At 46.0% G+C, this 9,847-nt stretch overlaps 2 protein-coding genes across 2 annotated transcripts in view; both read right to left on the reverse strand.

Annotated features, from left to right (window-relative positions):
* Positions 1 to 957: 957 nt before the first annotated feature.
* On the reverse strand, positions 958 to 3,186 carry arpc4 (actin related protein 2/3 complex, subunit 4). The gene is made up of 6 exons (XM_079747588.1): positions 3,065 to 3,186; positions 2,529 to 2,647; positions 2,070 to 2,181; positions 1,877 to 1,972; positions 1,619 to 1,789; positions 958 to 1,448 (listed from the first exon to the last, which is right to left on the reverse strand). The coding sequence occupies exons 1-6, from the start codon at positions 3,065 to 3,067 to the stop codon at positions 1,443 to 1,445; spliced, it is 507 nt and encodes a 168-aa protein (XP_079603714.1). The 5' UTR covers positions 3,068 to 3,186; the 3' UTR covers positions 958 to 1,442.
* Positions 3,187 to 3,475: 289 nt separating this feature from the next.
* The window catches only part of LOC307083643 (ras-related protein rab7-like), a 7,555-nt gene continuing 1,183 nt past the window's right edge, over positions 3,476 to 9,847 (reverse strand). Inside the window, exons 2-6 of the mRNA XM_079747587.1 lie at positions 6,394 to 6,456; positions 6,074 to 6,200; positions 5,693 to 5,911; positions 5,011 to 5,139; positions 3,476 to 4,670 (exon numbers count right to left, since the gene is read on the reverse strand). Coding sequence (XP_079603713.1) covers positions 4,575 to 4,670; positions 5,011 to 5,139; positions 5,693 to 5,911; positions 6,074 to 6,200; positions 6,394 to 6,446 — 624 coding nt within the window. The 5' untranslated portion in view covers positions 6,447 to 6,456 and the 3' untranslated portion in view covers positions 3,476 to 4,574. The remainder of the gene's footprint in view (positions 4,671 to 5,010; positions 5,140 to 5,692; positions 5,912 to 6,073; positions 6,201 to 6,393; positions 6,457 to 9,847) is intronic.

A 9,847-nucleotide genomic window follows, 5' to 3' on the forward strand; every position in this document is an offset into this window, starting at 1 on the left:
GATCAGCTAACTCTTAGTAACAGCTAACCCCTTGTCACAGCTAACCCCTTGTCACAGCTAACCTAACCCTGGTCAGCTAACACCGAGAAACAGCTAACCTAACCTTGATCAGCTAACCCCTTGAAACAATTAACCCGTCACAGCTAACTTAACTCTTTGAAACACTTAACACCTGGTAAAAGCTAACCTCTTGTAGCAGCTAGTGGTCCTCAGCTTCATCTGGTTGTATATGAAGCCTCGTTAATGATCTTAAGAGAACAGGGCGAGTGGGGAGGATGAGGACAAAGGAGAGGAGGGGTGCAGAGATGAGAAGAACGAGGAATAAGGAGAGGATATGAGGATGTGAGATGAGTCGAGGCTCAGCCTACCTTAGTGTCTCTGAGTGAGTGGGAATCAAAAGCTGTAAAACAATCGTCCTCGGGGCATCCTTTTTTGTTATTAAAATGGAAGTGTTGGCAGGTCAACGTTAACCGCCCTGATGTTATTTAATTAGGGAGGAGGAAAATGCAACATCAGCTACAACGTAAAATAACCTTCACTTGTAAGCTATGGCCTCTAGTTTTACATCTGAAATAACCAAATACAATTCATTATATCACCAATCCTCATCACTGACCCGTCGCTACTCTATGCAGTTATAGACCATCAAAACCTTTTGGAACACCTGTACAGACACCTCACACAACACAAGCAAGTACAGACCAGCTGATACAATACAGGACACCTCACACAACACAGTCTACCTCACACAACACAGGCCAGTACAGGACCCCTCACAAAACACAGGCCACCATAGTGGTTGGAAAGGAATGGGTAAGGAGGTATTCAGTTGATTGCAGTGTGCTGTCTCAGATGGTTCACTTCTGACCTCTTTATGTTAGACCGCGTGTCTTAAGGTCTCACCGTACCATTCGATTGATAATGCAAAAGTTGAAAAAAATAGAGAAACAACAAAAATACAAACATGATAATGCTGTTTATTCACTTTTGAATGGTTTCAGTCTCCTATAGGGTCGTCTGTGTGCCAAGTCAAGAACACTTTGCACCAAATGATTTCCCTTTATTCAAAAGGTACGCCATAGCAAATAAATGCCTTTCATATAAAATAAAATAAGTTTTAATTTATCCGAAAAAAACAACTCCCTGTGCTCACCGATATTGATCCTTTAGGAAAGGACCAAACCCTTACCTTAACCCTTACCCTTACCCATAATGATGCAGAAATAAACTGGCTGCCAATATTTTTTATGTACAAACGTCAATATCTTTCCAGCACAGGAACATCTTAATTGAAGGGCAGAGTCCATGGACCATATACATCTTTAACTTTGTTCTGGAATGCACTTTAGAAGCCGTCTGTCTGACCCGACCTCCTGTCTGACCTGAGGTCTGTCTGTCTGTCTGTCCCCACAGACAAGATCAGCAGGATTGTCCAGGTCTCCTCAAAACTGGAAGAATGAAACAAAAACACTCACCCACACGTCTCCTCAAAAACAATGCATTATAATTCCTCATAATTTACATATCAAACAGAGCTGATTAGATCATCATTTAGAACACAACAGAAACCGGACAACGAAAAGGTATTCAGGCTCTTTGTGGACCAACTCTGACTCACGTTCTTCAGGAACTCCTCGGCGACGATGCGGGCTCGGGCGTTGACCGACAGCTTCATCTCACTGATCTCCTTGTCGATTTCCTCCATGAAGGTAATGACAAAGTCCACCAGCTTGTGTTTGTACATCTGCTCTGTGTGGAAGTTGGTGATGAGGAAGCTGATGTCGTAGCCCTACAGACAGACAGACAAACAAACCGATCAGAACCGTCTCGGCCCGGCCCGGCGGTGATGCTTCACACAGACGCCTCGTTCTTGTACCTCCACTGGCTTCCTTCTCAGGATAAAGAAGTTCTCCGCTCTCATCATCATGAAGCGCATGAACTTATGGCACAGGATCTTCTCGATCTCATCCGCCTGCGGGGCAAAGTTTCATTTCAGAGATGAATTATCCATCAGGAGGAACCATTCATTCCCCTTCCCTCCAACATGGGGGAAAGCCATTCCTTCCCACCTGCTTGACGGAGATGCTGACTCGGACCGAGTTGATGGAGCCCTCGATCAGAACCTTCTCCTTCTCGTTGCGGCTGATGATGACGGGCTGCAGCAGCAGCTCTTTACTGCTCCTGAGGGGGAAAAGGGAAGGTCACAAACTGGACGCCTCGATCCGCTTTTGTATCCCCACTTATATACTTCAGACATTCTCAGGTTTGTAGAAGACCTTCTTAAGCTGACAGTGATACAAATGGCCTCAGATGGGTAGGGTGAGTAGCCAATGAGCAGGTGATTTTAATAAGCAGGTGATGATCTGGTGATGGTTATAAGCAGGTGATGGTAAAAAGCAGATGAGTAGGTGATGGTAATGAACAGGTAATGAGCAGGTCATGGTATTGAACAGGTAATGTAATGAGCAGGTGATAGTAATGAACCGGTGATGTAATGAGCAGGTGATGGTAATGAGCAGGTGACTCACCGGACCTCCACCTCTGGTTTGTTGTGGCGCTCCACCACCTGGGAGGAGAAGTTCTCGAGGCAGAGGGCCGCCTGCAGCGTGGCCCTCACGGCGTTCAGGTACGGGCGCAGGGTGGCCGTCTAGAAGAAGACGTCAATATGTAAATGAGCGAAGGAGGAAACATCTGCAGATGAACCGTGACGTCACGGACCCTCTATGCCCAAACAAGGAATCGATCATAAGAGGATCGATCCGTCTTTAAAAAGGCCCCGTCACCGTGATCAGAATGAGGCCAGAGGGGTCCACCGAGCCCCCCTTGGTGAGGTGCATGCATATTTTTATATAATATATATTTATCATCTGGAGTGAACTGGTCGATGCCAGCTGAAGCTAGCCTGTTAGCGTCTCAAACATCTCCTACGAACCGCCGCGATGGGAATCTTTTAAAAACCTCTCAGAGCGTTGTGCGACTACATCCTAGTACCGGTCTACCGAAACATACCGCGGATCAATCAAATAATCATTAACCCCAACATTAAGAGCATTAAGAGTCCTACCATCTCGGAGTCTGGGGCGTCAGGCGGAAGTACGGAACGTCAAATCTTTTCCGCGGTTACACCGGAAGTCACATGCTGCAAATTAGAGGCCGATTTAAAGTGACAGTACTCAACCAAACATCGAGTATATATAATATAAAATATATAATAAAAAACAAATAGGCCTATGTGATAAAAAATACATATATAAAATATAAAAACATATACACAAACACACCCATGAATATTTACACATTGTTGTTGAAGCACCAAAGTTCGACTGGCTGAAAGCCTCAATTTCCTATTAACACTAAAACGAAACCTGAGATGACTGTTTCTGGATTTGTTGAACACTACTGAAGACGGCAAAAAACCAACATACAGGAAAACGCAGTAAATATAAACGATGACCACACATCACTGGACAATTCATATATTCAAGATTTTTATTATTTCCGGATTTGTCAACAACATCATTGGTATTGCAGAGATCTTTCAGGGAAATTAGTATTATGAGGGCAAAAAAATAAGTTGTTGAGATGGAGAGAGAGAGTCCACCTGTTAAACCCATCCCTATGTCACCTGTAGGTTTACTGTATACACAGAGTTAAAAAGGAGTCTTGACTTCTCGGCCGACCTGAGCTACAAGCAATAGTATAAGTAAGAAAAGAAAGAATGTGATGGTGAGACAGTCCCAGCCGTGTAGGACGGTGATGACGACGGACAGAACACACACACAGTAGAAACGGGAGCGATACACATCATTTACATAAAAGGCAAAGAGTATTAATGTCTGAATATCATGTTCTACACGTTTTAAATCAGCACGTCTTATTGGTAGCGACTGATTTTCTATTTGCGACATTGGCCCATGAACGCGGGCAATAAGGGGCGGTGGAAGGAGGTGTTACTTTGACACAAAACTGAAAGCGAAGCTGCGAGACTCAACGTTTCCCAAGATGGTTGCAATGGTGGAAAACTGGAAAACAGGCTTCCCTAAACAATAGAAACATTTAAAGGCAAAACATAAAAAGTGCAGACGATTACGTTTCAGACTGGCATCAGCAATAAACTTTACCAGCCAAATATTGTACATATATATATATATAATTTATCTATATAGTTTGTTAGATGTCGATTTAATTTCTTCGAACAGACCATAGAATGCAAACCTTTGTGAAATGGGACTGAGGGGCGATGGGGACCATAAGGGAATATGACTCTGGTTAACTCACATTACAGGCTGGTGGACGGGGGTCTTATCAGCTCTGAGGGCAGCGCGGGGGGGCTGTGTGTTTGGGGGGTGGTCACAGGAGCCCTGGTCCCTGGGAGGTTCAGCACGTTGATAAAGGCAGATTCTAGTGTGCTAATGTGTTGGAATAAGTCCACATGCAGCGTACTGTGTGAGAGGGGGTTCTCCATGACACTGACGGAGGAAGACCAGGAGGGAATCCTTTCCCTGGGGAGGAGGAGGAACGGGCGTAAAGTAATTGGTGACGGGTTGGTGGCGAGAGGAGAAGGTCCACGGCCCTCAGCAGCTGCAGCTCTCCGCCGACGGCTTGGCCCGGTCGTTGCGGTCCAGTTTGATGGGCTCCGGGAACTCGTTGTACAACTCCACCTCCGTCTCCTGGGTTGGGGGAGGCACAGGGTGAGGGGTGAACAATGGACCTTCACATGTTATACCACCAGGTGAGAGTGTGATTAGCCTGCCTCTTCTGACATCACATGTGGGCATGTCCACCTAGATGTGTGCTGCTGGATAGATGAGCAACGTTTGCCACAGTCCACTGAATAGGCTAGTAGACCGATCTATCCAGCACACATCTAGGTGGACACGCCCACTTGCGATGTCAGAAGAGGCCTATTTTCAAAACGTTTTTTAACGGCTAATCACACTCACACCTGGTGGTATAATATGGGACTTTTAAAACAAACCTCCGCCCGCCTGCCCCCCTGGTGAGACCTACCTGCTTCAGGGCGTTGCGTGCGATCGTCTGGAATGCCTGCTCCACGTTGATGGCTTCTTTGGCGCTGGTCTCAAAATACGGGATGTTGTTCTTGCTCTGACACCAGGCCTGGGCCCTCTTAGTGGTCACCTGTTCACAAACACACCATGCATGAAGAACAGCTTGTACCCATCCCCAGCGTGGTGAACACAAGCCATACGGTCCAACTCAAAGCCGGCCACAAGTAGGGCTGCTCGATTATGGAAAAAATAATCATAATCACGATTACTTTGGTCAATATTGAAATCACGATTATTCAAACGATTATTTTTGAGTTTGAAAACGTGATGCATTTATTCAGCATTTCTCTCCAAAAAAACATTTTGTGAATGATAACTTTGAAATTTCCCCTTAGAAGAAATATAAAATGTTCAAATCTAAAATAATAGCCGATGAAAATATCCAGCTATTCTATTTCTAAAAAACATTTAATGAATAAAACAAATTTACCAAAAATAATAAAATCGTTTGACCAAGTCGCGACCAAATTCGATTAATTACAAAGTGCTAGCCACAAGGAACCGCTCCTCTGAGGTGAACTCAAGTCGTGCGTGAACTCATCTGCTTTGACCGCCGTGTCCCCTGAATGACTCATGGGGTTAACGCTGAGCAAAGGGGATGAGGAGATGATACCGGTACTGACTTGTCGGTTCTCCAGGTCGATCTTATTGCCCAGCACCACGAAGGGGAAGTTCTCGGGGTCGCGCGGGCTAGCCTGGATCAGGAACTCGTCCCTCCAGCTGTCCAGGGTCTTGAAGGTGTTGGGGGCGGTGACGTCAAACACCAGCACACAGCAGTCGGCCCCGCGGTAGAACGCCACGCCCAGAGACTGGAACCTCTCTTGGCCCGCCGTGTCCCAGATCTGGACCAATCACAGGAGAGGAGGAAGGATGTCAGAATGACCCACGGGCTCCCAACCCGCCAATGGGTCGGTGTCCTATGGTGTGGCTTTCAGGAGCACTGCATCGGATTCCTTGTTTGAAACACAGCGAGATGTTAAACTCGGCGAGAAGACGTTCCCCACCTGCATGGTGACCAACCGGTCGTCCACCATCACCTCCTTGGTCAGGAAGTCTGCTCCTATTGTGGCCTTGTACTGGTTACTGAACTTCTTGTTCACATACTGGTTCATCAAGGAGGTCTTCCCCACCCTGGAGGAGACGAGGAGAACCAGGAGCTCAGACTGACAGCATGTTCTTCATTCCACACATCACATGAATTCATCTGAGAGTTATACAAAGTATGGATTTATTTTGCTCCAAGAAATGTATTTTACGCCGTTCCCTTGGTCTCTAGATCCACCAGGCGTGACCTGTGACCTCTTGGTCCTGAGTAAAGACTCACCCAGAATCTCCTAGGATGATGACCTTCAGCAGCACCTTCTTCCTGGAGGTCATCTTCTCAGCGCTGAACACAGAAAACATGAAGATATGTCACATTTCAGATTTAGAAGGGAAAACTATTAAATCTAATTGTTCCGTTTACAGTTTATTGATTGTTGGTGATGGCAATAAAAACATTTTTTTTTGGTGAAAATGTTTATCAACTCAAGTTGGAACTTCATTCAGTCATCAACTAATTCAGTCATGTGCTTTTTAAGCCATCTGTTTTTTTTCTCCCAAATCACGAGGACCACATCATTCCTGATCTCTCACACACACACACACACACACACACACACACACACACACATCATTCCTGATCTCTCTCACACTCACACACACACACACACACACACACACACACACACACACACACACACACACACACACACACACACACAAGAACAAGAAAACTGACATTACACACACGGCGGACGCAAAGTAACAAGTCTCAACTGATTTAAGCATTACTCATCTCGGAGAAGAGCTCAACTGCAGATTTTGGTATACAGTTGTATTTAGGTTCAAATAGTATTCTTTTCTCCTACAAAGCTGACAGAGGTCCAGACCTCAGTGTCCTCATTGCTACGGGCGTGGAGGGAACACAATGTGACCATCGGTGTTCTAAAAGGAGGAACTGTTCTACAGGAAAAAAAAGGACAACATGACAAGCGGCCCCACAACACGCCCCCAGGACATGAGACACGCCCCAAGGACATGAGACACGCCCCAAGGACATGAGTCACGCCCCCAGGACATGAGACAGGCCCCAGCAGTATGAGACAGGCCCCAGCAGTATGAGACACGCCCCAGGACATATGACACGCCCCCAGCACATATGACACGCCCCCAGGACATGAGACAGGCCCCCAGGACATGAGAAAGGCCCCCACCTCTTGGTTCAGGTTACTGTTCTCAAGAGAACCTCACACTAACCTGAAGGAACCTCTTGGTTCAGGTTAGTGTGGGGTTCATTAAGGTGGGGCGAGGGAACAATGGTTGGAGATCAAAATGGAAAAGCCCCAACACGTCTAGAGGAGCTGAAAACCAGAACAACCTGAATATCAAGGCCATCCCACATAGGCTTTATAACTAAATAATACATCAACACGTTCTACTAAAAATCCCAATCCCTTAATAAAAACAGATTAATAAGCTCTATAACTCCTTGATGTGTCTACTTTGTACTGCACATCACAGCATTAGAGGTATGCGGGAGCCTTGCATTGTAAAGTAATATAAAATTTCTAGTTCTAAATTGAAGAGAACTTATTGAAATTAAGAAGAGAGAAACCTCTACAGATGGAAGGCATATAGAGGAACCACTGGATCCAACACGGAGAACGTGTTCCACTCTTCATTTAGATGAACTTCTACAGCTGTAAGGCATAATGAGGAACTTGGCACTGGCGTCACCATGGCAGCTGAGAGGAGGCATAATGATACCAACCAAAGTAGGAAGTTCAGGGTAACAAAAGCCGCAATTATTGAACCGTTTAATGAAAGGTTTTTCATTATACCAATATGAAATTACACAAAAGAACTCAATAGTCGTAGTCGAAATGCAAGTTAAATAGAGGCCCTCAGTGAAAAATGGATATTGGATAATGTTATCTAGAGTCTAGACCTATGTCATATGTGCAGACTGTGACTTATCTATGGAATGCCAGCTGGGAGGTTTGAAGCTGACTGTTCACATCTTTACTCAGCTTGGCTGAACCGAGCACAGCTCTCATGAACAAACTGTCATCTGTTTAGCCGAGCCAGCCATAATCAAATAATCAATTGATTGATGGAGCTCTCATGCTCCATTTAAGCTTGCTTAGAGGTAGGAGGCCCTGCTTACTGCCAGCTTCTCACGATGAAGCCTCCTATACTGGACTCCAACACCGCTCTACAGCAGCCAGGGTCTTTGACCAACACATTCACCTCCAGAGCAACCAACTTCCCAGCCTTCAATTAGTGACACACATCAACGATAAAGACGACAACACGCATACCTTTCTATATCACCACGGACATTTCCAGCTGACCGAAAGCTGCAGCAGACGTTGAGGCGACAAAAAAGGTCCACGGTATTGTCAAGCATTCAGAGAGTACACTCCACCGGCCTCGCTCCTGTGGAGCGAGGCTACCGCTGGAGACATGCTCAGCCAGTGGACCGTGTCACATGACCATTAGACCTTACCCTGGATCCAGCTGTGCCCCAGACCCCGGCGGCTCAGGGCTCACGTTGCCGTCTAGTAAAACAATGCAGGCTGTCATGTTATTTGCAGATATCCGTATTAGTGTTTAACCACAACCCATGTGTCTCAGCATCAGTTACCTGATAACCACCCATGTGTTGGCCCATCCATTTATGGTGATGTGGTGGTAGAAGTAAGAAAAGTCCAAATAAAAATAGCAGGGCTTCAACATAATATGATAAGCCTAACGATTTTGAGTTTATAAAATGTAAGGAAAAAACCAAGCCACCATGAATCCTGTGTCAGCATGTTACACACCCTGTTTTTACATGTGACCACTAACCAGCCAAGTATGCAGCTCATAGGAGCGAGTCAAGAACCGCAGAACACACAAACAAACTCACAAACTCACAAACCCTGGACCGCTGAGGCCAACTAAGATGACCTGCAGCCTCTCAGCTCCCTTCAAGAACCGACCGAACCACGCATCACCAATAGAACCCAGACTCCAACATTAGCTGAGTGTTCTCAACCTAGAGCTCAGAACGGGCCCAGAAAATCAAGCCCGAACCGACCCGAGCTCGTGCACGTTCTGTCCGAGCCCGGCCCGACACATTAACTGTAATTATGAGCCCGAGCCCGATTTCAACCCGACATTTTTTTTATTATTTTTTTTTTTTAAATGGGATGCGTGCGAGTGGAGGAGACACGTGAGCTGCAACATGGGTGGCGTTTTATTTTTTATTTTGTACACATTTGTTACTTAGGCCTACTCTGCTAAATATATATAGGCCTATAATATTTCTGTTGATGGCATAGATTTCTCCTCAGATTAGGCCAATACAGCAATGATAAAAAATTAATTGAAAGAAAACACAAACGCTCGATCAAAGGCCGGGCCCAAACGGCCCAAGGATAGTGGTGGGAAATATCGGCCTGACCCGGCCCGCGGGTCGGGTCGGGTCGGGTTGGGCTCAGGCACAGGATCTAAACTCTATCTCAACCCCACCACCACACCAGGCATCTCCAATAGAACCCAGACTCTGTGAGCTGTTATAGAGGGTTCTCTACCCAATCCCCACACCAGGACACCAATAGAACCCTGACTCCACCGATAGCTGCTATAGAGGGTTCTCTACTCAATAACCACAATAGGCAACGCCAAATAGAACCCAGAGTCCACCAATAACCGCTATAAAGGGTTCTCTACCCCATCACCACACCAGGCAT

Source organism: Pollachius pollachius, assembly GCF_949987615.1.
Source record: "Pollachius pollachius genome assembly, chromosome: 12".
Classification (NCBI taxonomy): Eukaryota; Metazoa; Chordata; class Actinopteri; order Gadiformes; family Gadidae; genus Pollachius; species Pollachius pollachius.

Excerpts from the sequence above, each read along its gene's own strand:
- arpc4 (XM_079747588.1), bottom strand. Across the intron at positions 2,182-2,528 it reads AAACCAGAGGTGGAGGTCCG|GAGCAGTAAAGAGCTGCTGC; the intron begins GTGAGTCACCTG and ends TTTCCCCCTCAG. Across the intron at positions 1,973-2,069 it reads TCAGCATCTCCGTCAAGCAG|GCGGATGAGATCGAGAAGAT; the intron begins GTGGGAAGGAAT and ends TTTGCCCCGCAG.